This window comes from Pseudochaenichthys georgianus, chromosome 5 (assembly GCF_902827115.2).
Source record: "Pseudochaenichthys georgianus chromosome 5, fPseGeo1.2, whole genome shotgun sequence".
NCBI lineage: Eukaryota > Metazoa > Chordata > Actinopteri > Perciformes > Channichthyidae > Pseudochaenichthys > Pseudochaenichthys georgianus.
The window spans coordinates 23,433,095-23,450,546 of record NC_047507.1 but is presented as its reverse complement, the minus strand read 5'-3'; the positions used below and the strand labels follow the sequence as shown (position 1 = coordinate 23,450,546).

At 38.6% G+C, this 17,452-nt stretch overlaps 2 protein-coding genes across 3 annotated transcripts; both read right to left on the bottom strand.

Moving 5' to 3' along the window:
- Window positions 1-2,050: 2,050 nt before the first annotated feature.
- On the bottom strand, window positions 2,051-4,109 carry rabif (RAB interacting factor). 2 transcript variants are annotated; one of them, XM_034083466.2, is made up of 3 exons: window positions 3,988-4,109; window positions 3,350-3,495; window positions 2,051-2,504 (listed from the first exon to the last, which is right to left on the bottom strand). In XM_034083466.2, exons 2-3 carry the CDS (start codon window positions 3,491-3,493, stop codon window positions 2,256-2,258), a joined length of 393 nt encoding a protein of 130 aa, XP_033939357.1. In that variant the 5' UTR covers window positions 3,494-3,495; window positions 3,988-4,109; the 3' UTR covers window positions 2,051-2,255. The 2 variants fall into 2 exon arrangements, with proteins under 2 accessions (XP_033939357.1, XP_033939358.1); XM_034083467.2 differs by lacking the exon at window positions 3,988-4,109 and having other exon boundaries at window positions 3,350-3,696.
- A 1,262-nt stretch (window positions 4,110-5,371) lies between these two features.
- adipor1a (adiponectin receptor 1a) lies at window positions 5,372-16,479 on the bottom strand. The gene is made up of 8 exons (XM_034082613.2): window positions 16,377-16,479; window positions 14,587-14,838; window positions 14,392-14,505; window positions 9,225-9,396; window positions 8,950-9,136; window positions 8,253-8,440; window positions 7,953-8,146; window positions 5,372-7,184 (listed from the first exon to the last, which is right to left on the bottom strand). Exons 2-8 carry the CDS (start codon window positions 14,731-14,733, stop codon window positions 7,056-7,058), a joined length of 1,131 nt encoding a protein of 376 aa, XP_033938504.1. The 5' UTR covers window positions 14,734-14,838; window positions 16,377-16,479; the 3' UTR covers window positions 5,372-7,055.
- Window positions 16,480-17,452: the final 973 nt, after the last annotated feature.

The following is a 17,452-nucleotide window of genomic DNA, read 5'->3' as shown; positions in this document are numbered from 1 at the left end:
GGTGACAGCCGGAGACTGTGTTCATCCGCTCAAAAAAGTAGACACACAAATTCTACTGTCATTGTACACCCAGTGTGTGGTTTTATCGCACGCAAACATAGTGTTTATACACCATTACTAATGCTAATGCTGATTAGGTGCATATTTGTTTTTACTACCCAAATAAAGCTCGTGGATATCTGTTTGAACCAGTTAAATGTATGTAGGTCATATACTATTGAGAACACACATTGAACGTAATTTAAATGTACTTATATGTCATCCTAAATACAGTTAGGTAGAGTTAGCTCTCTAACAGTAGACACTTTGGGGGCACAATACTTAAAATACGGATTATTGTAGTGTATTGGTTCCGTGGTCTCCTATCAGATGATTGCCCTCCTTTGGGTGAGTTTGATTTGTTCACCCTGCTGGCACGCAGGTGTACTGTGTTGAGTTTCACAAAAGAAGGGATTATACGTATTCGGCCCTTCCCTACCCCGCCCGGCTAAACCGAAATAATAGATGTATCAGACGGTACAATGGGTTCCCTAATCAAACACACCCACTAGATCGATGCGCGCAGACCGGAACTTCGTTTTTAAATGGTCTAGAGGAGCACGTTGATTGGTAGAGAAGACAGTATATGTTAATACTTCAGCTGTTTCTGTTTTAAACATACACATTTTTAATTAATTCAGTTACACTTCCCAGATTGTTTTTATTTGAGCAGCAGTTGTTTCTTCTGCTCTACCACAGATTTGAATGTCCCTGTTCTCTGTTTCGTCTGAACTTCCTCTTGGTTGATTTTGGAGTTGGACTGACTATAATGGGCACATATGACAGGTGTCTTTCAAGGTCAAGTGTACATATTTAAAGGTAATTAGGATCACACAAAAAAAATTATATTACAAGTGCTGTAATATAAATATATTTTAAACTTAGCTTTAAGTTTGTCCGATTGGGATCAAACGTCTTTTTTACAACGGAGAAATTGCCAAGAATAAGCAGCAATACAGCGCTTCAACAATTAACATAATAGATTTGAAATACATAAAAAATTAGGCAATAACTATTATTTGCTTACTGGCATCCTGAACTCAATGGTTTCAACCACCTTTACACACATTGAGGGTATTTTTGTTTTCAATGCCCAGTACAGTATTCGAAACATAATACTCGACAACCATAATGTTTATGTATGTAGGTGTGCATCACACACTAAACAACAATCACAACATCATAGATCCGCTGGGTGCCATGAAATATTACATACGACATCTAGTGGAAAACTGCAGAACTACACCTTAAAGGTAGGGTAGGTAAGAATGGAGAAACCAGCTCGACTCGAGTGCGCTAGACTTTGAAAGTACGCAGCCTAAAAAAATCTGCCCCTTCCTTCAGACTTCCTTACAGAGCCCCTCCTCCAACACACAAACGTGCACATGACCAATGAGGGCACGAGATAAATTTGTGCACGAGATGGAAGGCTGACAGGCAGGTAGGCCATCCAGTTATTTTAGCCGGGCCGGCTATGGCCGTGCTTTTTACAGCGCCACGGCTTCAACAGATGCATTTTTTTTTTAAAATGTATTTATTGTATATGTATAATCATTTAATGTATTCATTGCTATCGGGATGTTAAGAGCATTCCATGGAATATAACAAAAAGTGTTTCTGAAGTAAATTACCTACCCCACCTTTACAGTAATGGAGGTTTAATAAGGTCAATGTAACACAATGTGTAAACTGTTAACTAGTTCTTCAGTGCAGGTTACTGTAAAGTTAACCATCATAAGGTTGCAGCTCTTTATACACCAGTGCCAAATGTTTAATATTTATTTGAGTGCAATCTTTAAAGAATTTTTCAGTTTTTTTCTTTGGAATTGAATGTATTTTAAATGTAGAAAGAATGGAGAAAGTTCCCATCACAGGTTTACAGAGCCCCACATCTTCAAACCTGTGTTTGGAAGGGATTTTAATCTCATAAATTAAACTGGAACTGATATTTCTTTGATTGAAAGACACTGAAAGGACAATATATCACGTTATCCAAGAAACTACTGCAGGATGGGATTCAATAACAGCTTCCCCAAAACATCTTTATTAGAACAAGATAATCACACTGTCAGTGTGATTGAGAAGAAAGATAGTGTCACCGTCAGTAATCATAAACAATGTACACATACCAGTGTATATAAGTGTGTGTGTAATGGATTAAATCCATGAAAGATGCATAGCTTGCCAGCACATTTTTAAAGTTCATGTAGTTCAGACTATACATTATTAACCCTTTCCAATGCAACGTAGAAACTTTTCTTGTCATCCAAAGAGTGCCAGCCAATTGGTCCAATCTCACAATCTGCACAGATGAGATACTTGATTCTCCCCACGTCCTTAGTGAAGCCCACATTCTCAAAAGTGTACATGTCGTCCACAAACCAGTGGGCGGTCAGAGTGTCCCCGTCCGCTGAGCCCTCTGTGGTGCTGAGGCCGCTCTTTTTCCGCATGGATGGGAGGAACAGCTGTTGGGGGGAAAACAAGGCCTCAGTTGACATCAAAACACTAACAAAGGAACAGAGTTTTGGAATTGGTATTTACATGAAAAGACTGCCATGTATTCCTCTTTTATTTAGAGTTACCCCTAGTTTGAACAAAGAGATATCACCTTTTTCTGTCATTTTTGCATGAACAACGATCTCAACGTATACCAAAAAGGTTTGCTATTGTTTTTTTATCAACTGACAAATTCTTGCAGCTGCCCTGGCTACCTGTTGCTTTTCAAGATCCTCTTCCTGGCTTACAACGATATAAAGGCTTCCTAGTAACTAAAGCTCTAAAGGCCTCTGGTTATATTGTGCCTGCAGTTCTCTAATTTCACAAGCCATCTATGTCCTTTTTATTCCTTTAAAGTTCCTAAAGGCAGGTGTGAGTGCTATAATTTATTAAGTAACGGAATGGTCTGCCAGTTGAATTGCATATATATTATTGATATGTAGTTACAATTGGTTATTTGCGGTGAGTGTTTTCGTATTGTTTCATGATTTTACAACACGTGTATGGATGACATCAGTATTAATGGTTGATGTTTTTAATTATCTTGTATTTATTCGATATCCAGGACAATGGTTAAATGGCATTGTCTTAGTAGGCTGTATGGGCCCTATTCTCCAGTCTCAGAAAGTTTCTCAGGGTGTGTTATTTCACTCCATTATGTATTATTTATGACAGTATTTTAACTGAAACTGTACTGAAAATAGAAATGCTCAAGGTGTGTACCTAACAAGTGAACCTATGTACAGATTTAACACCCAAAAAGCAATATATGAGCCCAAGGATGTGATCAGTCGCCTCATTTCAGACAGCTTACCTCCTTCTCTGCAAACACAGCCATCCCGGGGCACAGCACCTTGGATCCGCACCGCTGACACACAACAGTCTTGATGTTCTTGCCGTCCTCAGAAACCAGGTCGGACCGGTCCGTGCTTTCTTTGGACTCTTGATTGTTCTCCATCTCTGACCGTAAAAACAAACAGCAGATTCACGTTGATGTACATGCACTAAAGGCCTGGGACACAGTATCTCCCACCGGACTGTCCAAAATAACAGTAACTGTAATTAACCGTGATTAGTTAATGTTACATTAGAGTGCCTATGAAAAAAAGATGGGGCTTACACCCGGTGGACCGGAACTACAAATACTCGGAACCTCAGTAGTGCGGAAGTCCGTGACAAGAAACCCTCTAATATTTACATTTTTCATCATGCAACAATATCTTTGTAGCAGTCATAACGCTGAACCCCAGTCTAATATATGTATGTTAAAAGGCCATTTGGATATTCGCTTGTTTGATAAATGACCAAATAAACGTTAACTGAAAACCCCACCCCTGGCATTTAACATGCTAACATCCATGCTAACACTGAATTCAACAGACTTAGAATGAATAACCACATTATATATCTATATAAAAGACACACTCTTTAATAAAGTGAAACAGCCCTTACCTCAATATTGAAGTAAATAAAGTGTTAAGTATTACAATAAAATCGTAAAAGAAGACAGGTTTGCTTAAACTAGGCTAGCATTCTAGCTGGTCCTGAAGTGTACCAGCCACTAAATGCTCCCGTTCAGAAACACAAGTTTGTTCTTTGGTTCCTCATTAAACAACCTTCGTGATATATCCTGCTATTTCTGATATGTTTTAAAACTTTAAAATTACGAGAGAATGTGCCTACTTCCGTTCATAATAATGTGACGACGTTTGTAAATAAGTGAAATAGTGAAATTGAGGGTAGCATGGTTAATTGTAACTGTCTACTCCTAAGACAAGAAGAAGTAAGCACTGACTCAAAAGATACATTGAAAAGAGTGAAATGGATAATAAAAAACGTAAATAAAACAATGTAAGTCAATAAGTAAGTATTGTTACAATTTCAATGCAATACTTTTCTGTAAACAGCTTTTAATTGAATTATAGTTGAAGAATAAATGTAAAAGGTACATGATATGCCTATTAATTAGTCAAGTAGAAGTATGAAATAGCAAAACATGAACAAATCCTGGCTGCCAGTTTGAGGAGTCTGTGTTGTTTCATACATTGCTCTCCAACACTGATGTTGTAGCCACATACACTCAACCTTAATGTGTTTACAGACATTTCGGGAGAGTTTAAGCGAGGTGAATGCTTGTTTGGCTATATGCAAAAACCTAAATGAGCCACAACAACTCTCAACTGTGACACTACAGTACAGTGAGAGGCTGAACAATTATCCATCAACAGAGCATGGGAGATGAGTGCAAACACACACTTTGTCCGTGCATTAAGCACTGTTGTATAAAGCTCCTATAATATGCATAAAGCCCAGTAAGAATATTTTTTTCCCCCATTTTAAAATGAAAATATTGAAATTGTGACGCCTTGAGGGAGGCATGCATGATCTCTCGATTTCAAATAATGTTTGATTATTAGTCCCGATAGTGTGGCATTATTTATAATCAAATTCAATAATGGATCTATTTATTAAACCAAAAAGGAAAGTATGTGCTGGTGATGGACATTACAGATGCGATCACATCCCACATCTCTCTGCTCTAATTGATCTCCAACCAGCAGCGGATCCCAAGAAATCAAACAAGAAGCAGTTTTTTTAACAACGGTTTATGTGATTAAAACATGGTTACTCTTGATCTCTATAATTGAGGGAAATTGTTAAGAGAAAGCAGTGTTTTAGATACTCTGATGTAGACACACTGTGTGTGGTATCCAGACATGTACTGAGCATTAGACCATGAATCCTGTTGTCTTCACAGTTGACTTACTGCGGATATAACATTTGCAAATGTCACAGGACTACTTTGTGAGAAACAAATGACAATAGAACACCATGATTTTTTTACATGTGGAAAATAATTTATTACAATAATTTTCCAAGATTACCATTAATAAATATTTATGTTTACATTTCAGTGAAATGTATGATTTATCACTTTCTACACAGGACATTACACAAAGTCAAGAATACACATTGTTTTAGTCGTTGTAATAAAGCTCGAATAAGTTGATCTAGAAAAAGGAGTCTTAAACAGCAGTTGATACAACCTATCCATGGAGTTGTAAGTTCAATAATGATTCGATTGTATATATGGCAAGGAAAACAAGAAAAGTCAACATCTGGAAATCCTTGAAGCTCCTTTGACTGTTAAGATAGGCCGTTTTATTTAAAAACATTTCCGTTGGCCTAAGGCACAGGAATACTAAAAGTTTATATCAATCATACATAACACATTTTAAATCCCATATGGTGATTTAAAGTTTTGAATTTAATAGTATACACTAAGGTGCATTAGATATTTACACCTCTCATTGCATTTGAATCTAGCACAAAAGAAATATCTTTAGCAGACAAAAACACAATTTGACCGATCCAGATCTGTACATTGTGCGTCGCCCAGGAACTATTACTTGAGAAATTAGTAATTGTATTGTCTGCCTGATGGCAGGGAAGTTCTTTCGACTTCTACATTTTAGTCTAAATACAAGTGAGCAGATCGATTTTTGCAAAGTTGCAGCTTATCATGCTATGCTACCATTTGAAAAAGCATTTGCTTGGGTCTTAAGTCAATTATAACAATGCAGAGAATATCAGTGAAAATCTCAGTTTTTAACATCGTAAATTTCTTTCCTTTCATTTTGGCAATAATTTTGATGAGCATCAAACCTAGTGTTAGACACATCTATACATCATATTTTTAGGATTTTGCTTCTATGTTCCTTTCTAAATAATGTTGTTTTGTATTTATTTATAAAATGTAAGATTGACTGGGCCTTAAGAGTACAGTTTTTTTTTATTGCAGAGTGGGCATGGGTGGATTTGTAGCACTCCTCCGAGATTTGACACACCGCCGCACAATCAGTGTCAGCACAGTAAGAAAACATCTGGTGGCATCCATACACATTATGTGTATACTTTTATCCTCCTAGTACAAATGTGTGTGCAGACCCTCAAGCACATAAATGTGCCTGGACTGCTCCACACCTCACTCCTGGTGGACAGTACATTCATCCTCTGGCATGCATGGAAACTGGGAGGGAGGATAGGAATGGTTTACAGTATGTGCCCTCTGCTACAGCACAAATCATACTCTCTGTGCAATCGTAACGGATTATGAAAAGGCTGGGGTACTAGTGAGCTTCTAAGAAATTACCATCAGTTACAGGAATATATATATATGATTTTGGTTAAAATTCCATTTTGACCTTACTTGAAAATGTAGACTTCAAGTTTCATAATTATTGAAGAAGTAGTGCCCGTTGAAGATTCCCTCCGTAGTTCAATGGCTAGGTAATGCTACTTTATTGGAGCAAAAAAGAGCCAAACAGAAAGAAGACCACCAAAACCCAAACAAGATGTTAGCAAATCAGAAGTACAGAAGGAGCAACAAGTGAGACTATATTGAATTCCAGCAGCATTTTAAGTGATTGTGTGTGTTTTGTGTGTGTGTTTTTGTGTGTGTGTTTTTGTGTGTGTGTGGGACTATAAAGAAAAGTATGAGGAAGTCACAGTCAGGCCTCTCAGAGTAGAGTGTCATCTGTGCATCCTCCCTCGAGGCCGTAGCGAAACTCCTGCAGGTTGGAAACCCCGTAGAAATGGACAAAGGCCGCGGCCACGACCAGAACGTGAAAGATCTGATGAGAGTGGAACTAGAAGGAGAGGAAGAAATATTTTTAACGGCTTCATTTATAATCAAACACCTGTGTTTGATCAAAGAAAAAGAAAAATACCTCTTTTGACCACAGTTGGGACTGAAACAGCCACTGTGTCTGTGGGCAGAAATGTCTAGCAGTGCAAACTAACAAGGTGTAAGTACTCTACTAATGTTAGGGTACTTGTACTTTAGGACGTCCAATTATTGTACTTTATACTACACTAACACTTTTTTCTTTTTACATGCAAACTATATGATTAACTAATGAAAAATGATGCTTTCTTATCAATTAAAGGCCTCACAGACCTTCATAGATGTTTTCATTTATGTAGCGGATAAGATTTACTCAGGGATGTCCTGGCAGTTTTTGTGAGGTCATTATGTACTTTTAAAATGATGAAGTTGTAGATTTCACTCTAAAAAAACTAACAAAGCATCTATTTTTGGACCTTCAAGACATAGGTAACACTCTGAAATGGGCCTGTTTGCATAGTTAGTGCTTTATATTTAACGTACACTTTGCTAGCAATACTTGAGTACATTTATTTAAGTAGAATCTTAATTGCAGGAAACTAGAACGTATTTTACACTGTGGTATTGTCGAATTCTTTATTTTAAGCAAAGGGAATGTGTAAACATTGCAGATTTCCACCACGTTAAGGTGAATGAAGTATAATATCATTTTAGTTAGTTGGCAGGAAACAAAAATATTTGTGCAACTTTTAAAGTTCTGTAATATAATGTAATAACATCAAATACTAACCCAGATGTCACACTTCCCAGGGAAGTAGCGTTCAGGGATCCTGGCTGCATACAGGCCGGCCCCAGTGATGTACATGGCGCCCATCAGGTAGAACCAGCCCATCTGGCCCACTGTGGTGGCCTTCACAAAGCCCTCCTCGATGGTGAAGTGCATGGTGGGGACAATGCCGCTTAATCCAAGACCCATGAACACACCTAATAGAAGCATGAAATCCAGTTACCTACAATAAAAACTCCACAAAAACATTGCAGAGAAAAAGCTCATTAATACAAATGTACAATATCTTTAAGTGGTTGTCACCTGCTCTTGTAGGTCTGTGGCGAGGTGTAGAGAAGCGTTCCCACTGGGCCACTATGATGGCGGCAATGCCGAGGACACAAACAATGGTGAGGTAGATAAGTCGAGGCTGAGGGGAACAATAGAAGGAGTAATACAGCCAGGGCACGAAGGAGCCCATGATCAGGAGGGCGATGCCCGAGTAGTCAAGCCTGAAGAGAGGGGAGACAAAGAGACAACAGCTGATGATTCTCATGTTTCTAAACACATGTTTATTTCTTTAAAACTCTGCTGTGGAGTTTTTGTTTTTAAGGGAGGGACATCAATATGGTCTTTATTGTAAAGGTACATATCTCAGTGTTCGTTGAGCACGATGCATTGACATAAACTAATCTGACTAAAAGGACGGCTAATGGGAAAACTAGCCTTAAGCTAACTCGGGTACATTTACAGTTCTATCATGTTGATTAAGGTACATTAGTGTCCTTTGTCCTTCATATTGATTTTGACAAAATAATGGACCATTTAAACTCAAATAATAGTGGTGGGTGTGCCCCTTTGTTGGCAAGACCTGTAGGTCTAGGATGTCTGACATTTAAACCTGTTTACTCCAAGAGCAGTGTGTCTAAAACAGTAAAACACTTTGACAGTTACAAATGATTCCCTTAAGACATGCAAGGTGAGAATGTGAGAAGCCGTGTAAGGAGGTGCGAGGTCTTACTTGGAGAAGGTGCGGGACACTTTCTCAGAGTGGCAGTAAACGGTATGAAAAAGCCAGGAGAAGCTGAGGCAGAGCACAGCTCCCAGGAAGAACATCCCCAACACCACTTTCTCTTGCAGAGGGGCCATAAAATACACGTTGGGCCGCAGCATGGTTAACGTGCCCAGACAAATGAATAAGATCAGCCCTGAGGGAAAAAAAGAGGCCAATTTGACAGAGTTGCCAAGAGAAGAAACCACACATTTAGTAATGTTATCAGCGTGTTTTAAACGTACCTAACAGGTGAGTCCAGATGTTTCCTGTCTCAGTGTGAATTCTAAAGATGCTTCCAAAACACGCCCGGAAGGAGGGCATCGGGGGACGATGTCCATGCAGGAGGTAATCGTTGTCCTTTAGCCACTCTGGCAGCACATGGAAAGGGATGACCCTCCAGCGCCCCTCCCAAACCTGAAGAGTTAGAAAAGGTGTCACTCGGAGACATATTCATTCACTATGAGGCTCTCACAATTGGGGATACTGCAGTGACTACAATTTGCAACAGATCATTACTTTAAATGTAGTTTATTTATTTATTTATTTATATATATATATATATATATATATATATAGTTTATATCTCACTGAAGCCAGTATCTATTCTGTCTTCATCAAACAGGTTAGTCAGATCTTTTTGATCAGTGTTCTTATCGATGTGTTGTGACGGTATTTCATGGACAAATATGTTGTTTGTTGTAAGCTGACATTGGTCTCCCACGGAGATTTGTATGAGTCTCATACAACACAGAACATGTGTCTGACGTGGCAGACACACACACACACTAATGACTCACTACACAGCAGTTATACCTTAATCCCTGGTTGTTGCTGTTCACCCGGATCGGCAACCGTGTGCCCATGAACCTCTGCTGAACTAGTCATATTTCTACAAGTGCTTTAGAGCAGCCTTTCCCAAACTCAGGGTCGTGGACCACGGAGCGGACCGCCAGCTGCGCGTCCTCTATAACCACAGGAAGATTAGAGGGAAAGTGACCGGCAGCATGAGAAGGAAAGCGAGAGAAAGTATCAGCCGCACGGACGTGACTGCTGCAGTGTGATGCACATAGGAATACATATGGGGGTTATTCCCTATCTTTATTCAAGAGCGTGGTCTTTAAATTTGACAGCATACTTTATTGATTTCACGTTCAGAATATGTATTTCTTTCCCTCAAACCCTGTCCTCGCACTCAAATAGTGCCTGCTTGCGCTTAGATATGCTCAGCTTCTGCTCAAACTGTAGCTTGCACTCAGATATATTGCTGCTTACAAATTTCCTGTGTTCCAACTTAAAACCTTCTCCTCGCACTCAGGCTGTTTCTGTGCGCTCGTGAAATGTCTGCTCTCAGATTTATGCTGTGCGCGCTTGGATCTTTTGTGCAACAACCCTGTCAAAATCCCTCTGTGGGGATTCCCCACAGTATTGAGTATGTAAGTCGCTTTGGATAAAAGCATCTAACAAGTAACTAATGTAATGCACTATAAATGCGGTTGCCAGGTCCACATTGGGTATACAGCGTACGCCGGCTGGTGTTAAAAATCACCCAATAACCCAGCAATGTTAATGATAATATCTTCTCTGTTATTTTCAGGCATTCAAAAGGAGCAGAGGGGCACTGAGGGCATCCTATCAAGTCAGCCTCCACAAAAAAAAAGTTAATCAGTTGCCAAGTGTTGGAGTTTCTTTGTCTCTCAGAGTGTTTTACAATAGCTCTGTTCATTTAAAAGTGTTTAAAAAATATGTGTAATTTAGTGTTCGGGACAAGTATCTTCTTAAAATATTACTGACAGCCAGCAAAAAGGCAATCACCAAAAAATGGCTTGTGAAAGATCCACCAACAAAGGGAGAATGGATAAACATTGTAAATGACTTGTTTCGCATGGAGAGGCTGACTTTTTCTCTAAGACTCTGTAGTGAAAAATGTGACAATTACTGGTCCAAATGGGTTTTGCACATGAAGAGGGGGGTCACATAACCCCGAGATATTTATTTTATATTGCTTTACTCCTTTTGGTACAATAGTCTATAATTCGTGCATAACTCTGCTTCTACTGTATGTTTCACACAGATTGGTTGTGAACCCGTTGTGAGGGAGATCTTCCCATATCACAAGAATAATTGCTGAGAACATGTTGATGATGTATTACCCCAGTGACCTGTATGTTGTATGTTACTTGTTTGTTTTTTTCCTCTGTATTGTCTACAAATGAAAAATAAAGTATTAAAAAAAAATATATATATATGTGTACATAGTTTTTGATCTAGTGACAAACATTTAAATGTGGTTTCACCTGTGATGTACTGTATACTGCACTTCCTATAGTGTTTTGTCCCTTTCTGTTTACAACATGTTTGTTCTTTGTTCATTTTTGATAATTGTATAATTTAAATTTGTACTGTATATACTTGACTGCACTTCCCACGTTTCGTCTTTCTGCTTTGATCCTTATTTTTTCTGGGCAAGCTCAAAGGGAAGGTTGTTATGGTAAGAAACCTAACTGCTGCGATGCACTTTTATAATTAAATAAATATTTTCATTTTAAATTCATGGTGTGTTGCATTCTTTGTTTATAACTGTAGATATTATGGAAAATCATGACATTTTTTTAGCTTGGGTCCCTTAGGACCACAACATTTCTGTTTTGGGTCTCATGCTGAAAAAGTTTGGGAACCCCTGCTTTAGAGGAACAAACTAATAATTATATTTTTCAATATATTAGAAATAAGAATTTAATAGAACATTTAAACTGCATTTGAACAACAATAAAACATGACCAAAGTAAAGAAAGGAGCAGTAACAATTAAAAAAGGAGTTGTATTTTGAAAAAGTAAAAGCATGCAAATAAATAGCAACACATTAAAAAAAATTATGTAGTTTTTGGAAAGCTGCAGTTAACATTAATGTCTTAATCCCTGGTTTTATGACAGTTTCAGGGGGCCTCAGGTATTCAGGAAGATTGTTCAACACCTGGTATACAGCTCTGAGATGAACTGCGTGTTGAGTTTCAGCTCCTTTTAAATTGCTGTTGCAATATTAATGTGTGGAGAGATATTGCGTAATGTCATGAGATATTTAATTAGCCTTATTATGCCACATAGGAACGTTTAACAAACAATATTTAACAATCATGTTTTTCCCATTGAGCTGAATCTATTGTTGAAACCAGAGGCAACTTATATATTTATAACAGTAACACTTGTTGGTTTACAGTGCATGACATTAAGGATTTTGGGATCCCCCCTAGAAAATTTTGATTTTTGCAGGTCTTAGATGCCGTCTGGTGCATTCTCTAGACCCGCGGCTCCTTTAAGACTAGTTGCGGCTCTTTTAAGTCCCACTTATAAAAAAAAAAAAAAAAAAAATTGTCAGCAGAATTCATCAACATTTCATTATCACTCACAAGTCACACATCAGTCTATTAAGCCGCCCCCCCCATCCCTCTGAACAACCAATCACAAATGATTTCAGGTTTCGCGCTCTGATTGCAGGTGCGCGAGATAATTGCTCCGTCACACTGGGAAAACTAGCTTACAGCACTATGCAAAAATGGTAAAGGAATATAGGAAACGAAAATATGAAGAGGAATATCAAACATTTAAAGAGGACTGGGAACTGGAGTTTTTCTTCGTCTCCACCGGTTCGGGAAAATGCATCTGCCTGCTTTGTCACAACGTCATTTCACAATTTAAAAAGGTCCAATTTGCAGCGCCATCACGACACAAAACACCCGAAGTTCAGTACCGACTTTCCGAAAGGTGGAGAGTTGAGGGCTGAAAAGCTGACGAGACTCAAACAGAAACAAACTGCTCAAAAAAACGTATTGCACACTAATACAAGTGAAAGAGCGACAGAGGCATCCTGTGATGATCAGTAAACATGCTGTCTGTTATCTGTTGTTATGGGCAGTCAGCAATGTGTGTTTTGTGGTTGCAGTGAAAATAATAAATCACAGTTATTGCACTGTACATTATGCTTTTCATTCCTTAGTAACATATTACTATTATCCATATTCTCAAATGCATAATGGTTTCAGGGAGGAAAGGAGCGTTTTTGGATTGTGGCTCTTGCAAAAATATTTTTTCGTCAATGTGGCTCCTGATTAGGACAAGGTTGAGTACCACTGCTCTAGACTGAATTATAAGATGAACCACAATATGGTATTGTACAATTTCAATTTTATTCTTCATTTCACTTGTTTGTTTGTTCTTGTTTGTGTTTCCTCGCTTGCATGCCCTGCATAGCTATAAGAAATACTTAAGTTGTTGGTCAAGACACTTTCCATCTGATGAAAGCAAATGCCTTCCCAGATGTAAAAAAGTAGAAAACATTACATTCAGTTATAACTGCCAAAACAAACATTACTTACACTATTTTGGCCCCTGTTAAAAATGTTTGTAATGTTATCTACTGTAAGTTGGTCGAACGAATGCCTCCTCATCCGGAAGCTGACCGCGCAGACCCGAGCAGCAGTCGAGAGGAGCCGAGCGCATCCGCGAAGCACACAAAATGGCGACGTCAGAGTTCCCGTTAGCCGGCAAATCTAAATCTCTTCGGTCAAAATTATTTCCCTTTAGCGCAATACCGCTTCAGTTGTGCCACTTATGTGACAGACAAGAAGAGTATGTGACAGACCAGAATAGTCAATTCTAATGTCTAACACGTAATGTGGAGAAAGAGATGTCCTGTATGGGTTGATTGTGCGTTGATCTGTTGGTAATGCCTCGGGTTCCGGTGGGCATGTAAACAAATGCATAATGCTGCGCTATACTTTGTGGCCTCACCCGGTTGCATAGCGACACTTATTGTTTAGGTAAGCAGGTAGTCATATCATTAGCTAGAACTAGCTGGATCTGATCGATATGGACATAAACGCGAGTAAAGTCTAATCTGACGGGAGAGAGAGATCAGCTGCTGCTGACGAGTCGACACGCAGCTCTGCATGATCACCTGCAGCGGTGAGCGGACAAAACACACACTTCAGGTTAGAATATCACACGCAGTTATAGATATGTTTAGTTTTACTGTCGGGTCATTCATTACTGGATCCGCGAGCTGCATGATACTGGCATAATAGATTGCCCGATCGGGCAACCAGCAGGTGAGGCTTCATTGCCCGAGCTAAATACTAGATGGCCCCGGGCCATCGGGCAGTCATTAATGTCGAGCCCTGGTTTATTTCCAAGCTTTAAAAACAAAGGTGCTTGATTTGATCTGTGCAATTTATTCCAAAGATAAAACATCCAACTGACTTTGTTCTGACCTAATAGGCAAACCCTTCCTAAGTGTCAAACATTAGTATAAACCTTCGACTGGCAGTGTGGTTTGATGAGATCTTGATGGATTGGTGCCCTAACCTGAATCGGTACCCATTAAATATTGTTTATTAAATGAAGAATACATCACACCTTATGTACAAACTCCTCCATCTTCTCCATGGCATGGTGGGCCTGAAGTGGTAAGGTCAGGACTTCTTCGACCTCATCATCCTCCTCTTCCTCATCAGCAAGCATTGTGGCTCCCTTTAATGAAATAACAGGAGAATACTGAAGCAATTGAGCCATAACAACTATTCTCTGGGGAACTTTGTGGAACAGCCTTACCTCTGAGTGGACGCCATTCGATGCTGCAGGCCGCCCCCCTCCCTCCTCCAACAGTGGCCCGAGCTCCATCAGCTCCACATCTGGGACATGGCAGTCCTCAGAGATCCGACAGTCTGCATCACTTGCAGACCCGTTTCGGCCTGACATAGGGAGACTGCCTGATGACCCACTCACAGCCTCTGTATTCTGCTTCAGAAGGTGCACTTCAGTTTCCTCCTGAGCAACAATAACCAAAATCAGCTTTACTGGCTACTGTTGACATATAAAAGACATATACAAGAAGAGATATGAGTCAAAACTATTCAAATAAAAACATGGAGCTATACATAAAAAATAAACAAAACTACATAAAAATAAGCCAACATAATCACAATTACACACAGGCACAATTAGAATGAATGGCCAAGTAAGTATATGCAAATACAAGGAATTGTATGTGTGTTGTGCTCTGAATGTTCACAGAAACAGTTATACAACTAACTATATATATATATATATATATGTTTTGTATATACACAGAATGTGTCCTTAAGTGCATTTAACAGGCATTATATAGATAATACATAGATATGCATGTTATAAATGTGGCCTATACATAATTGGCCCATAATTAAGAAATATCCATCCATCAACCTTTTTGAAATTGTACCAAGCTGCAGAGAAGGGATTTTACCATCAGTGTAAGTAAGGGGAAAAAATAGTATTTTTGTAGGCCAACCTATAGCCTATAAATGCTTATCAGTAAGAATATACAGTCTGACCTGTATTAGCCTATGTTTTCAAGAAAGTAAAGTTTAGGGGTTTGGGTCGTGCGAGTTTACAATCCCTTCTTTGGAAGGCAATATAGCATAGCAATCCAAATGTTTGTCCTTATCTTATCTTATTTGTAATTGCAAGATGAATCTTATATCATGGCTTATGTTTTGGCCTCGCCCTCAATAAACGGGTTGGTCCGGAAATCACTTATTGGAGCATTACTAAATGAGTCTGTATACAGTGAGCATATATTGATGCATTCAGTACAGCACATACAGTCTGCATAGCCCTACATACAACACTGACACGCTGTTACGTACTCACGATGTTGTTTTATGTAAATGACAAAGTATTATAAAGCAGTAAGGTTATATAGTATTATAGCATACAGCAGATCCCTAACTTACATAAACATGTATCTAAATCCTGAAATAAAATGGCTGATATTTAATCTGGGTCGCATGTGAAATCCGTGTTACATCGATCAGACAACGGCAGAACAAAGGACCGGATGAACTTATGCAGATCAATGTCAACAAGAACACATTTCGCTCGACAGACGTAGTAGTGACAATACTGCATATATAATACAGAAAACTGACATTTGATACACGGTTGCCAATAGAAACAAAGCGTTTAGCATAGCCTGGCAGACGGCTGGTGATTAGCGGCGTCAGACGGAAAATGGAGTACAACATGTAAACAACCGCAACACACCGCCCAACATACGTGGATCCATTATAATTATACGGTTGTGAACACTTTAAAGCATGGAGCAGAACGACATTTTAATAAACCACCTGATACGCGAATAAGGTATCAGATCATGGGTCGCTTATATCGTGTTGCTAACGTTACCTTTAAGCTAGCGCCGAGCGGATGCTAACCAGTCGAGCAGGCGACACTGGTTTGAGAATAAACGTGAACCAGCGGCGAGGTAAAAGTCCTCACGACGACACAACATATACCCTGATCTAGATAGACTACTGTACTAACATCCGTTATTGCAATTGAATTCAATGTACACAAGTTACCTGACAAGGTAATGTTCAAACCAGGAAGGTGAATTATTTATCGATATGCGAAAACACAATCCTTTCCGGAAGTTGAGAGCTCTTCCGTAAAACCAACCGCAGCCCTCTCCGTTTTTTTCCAAAATAAAAGCCCCGAAGAAGAAGTAGAACAACCAGAAAAACTAATATATTTTCAAACTTTGCAAATCAGTCACTCTAGTTGAGGACATAATGTTAAAAATATGTCTTTATTATATAAAATGCATTAAGGATATTATAATCAGCAGAGAGGCCTGTGTATGTAAGTATGTGGCCTGTGTTCTTCCATTTTTTATATTCATGCACTTTTAAATATTAAAGTATAAGTATAAAGTATTTAAAAAAGAAGTGCCAACATTCACTGATTAATACATAATAATAATAATAATAATAATTATGAGAGCATGTATTTTTTAAATCGTGCTTACAAATTATATATGTTTCCCTGCATGACACCTTCTGGGCTCTGTGGATGATAAAGGAATCAATAGAGACATATAACTTAAGTTACATGTTATTGGTCTCATTCTACTGCCGTTGTGTGCTCTTCCCAGGGCACAGATACAGGCTCTTGTTTGCAAGCAATACATAATCCTTATGAATATGAGAAAACGACAGATATTGTTTAGATATTTCTTTTCTTTTCACCAAACGCAATGCAAGTTTAGTTTGAGATGGATATCTAACTGCTTAATCAATTAGGTATAAAAAAAATGCAAAATGCAGCTTTTCTGTATTATTAAAGTGTATGCTTTGACTGACACTTTTTTTAAAGACATACACTTGAACATTGAGAAAGTGGAATGAAGATTAGTTTGACTATTTCTCTATTTTCATAGGCAATACTTAACAGAGAACATATTGGACAGACTAATACATCATTTAAATAATTGCAATTTAAGCTTGAATAAATACTTACCACTCTCAGGTTTGCACACATTTGGACCAGGTGGATATGCCAACATTGGAGCTGAGAATGAACAATAGTCCCTATACACAGTGAAGGAAATAAGTATTTAAACCCTTGTAGATTTTGTAAGTTTACCGACTATAATTTT

What these genes read in the sequence shown, in the direction of transcription:
- adipor1a (XM_034082613.2), bottom strand. Translation starts at nt 14,733, where the DNA reads ATGTCAGGCCGAAACGGGTCTGCAAGTGATGCAGACTGTCGGATCTCT. An exon ending in CATCTGGACTCACCTGTTAG is followed by an intron (nt 9,137 to 9,224) that starts GTACGTTTAAAA and finishes TTTTTCCCTCAG; the next exon opens with GGCTGATCTTATTCATTTGT. An exon ending in GTGTCCCGCACCTTCTCCAA is followed by an intron (nt 8,441 to 8,949) that starts GTAAGACCTCGC and finishes CCCTCTCTTCAG; the next exon opens with GCTTGACTACTCGGGCATCG.
- rabif (XM_034083466.2), bottom strand. Translation starts at nt 3,493, where the DNA reads ATGGAGAACAATCAAGAGTCCAAAGAAAGCACGGACCGGTCCGACCTG. An exon ending in CTGTGTTTGCAGAGAAGGAG is followed by an intron (nt 2,505 to 3,349) that starts GTAAGCTGTCTG and finishes TCCCCCCAACAG; the next exon opens with CTGTTCCTCCCATCCATGCG.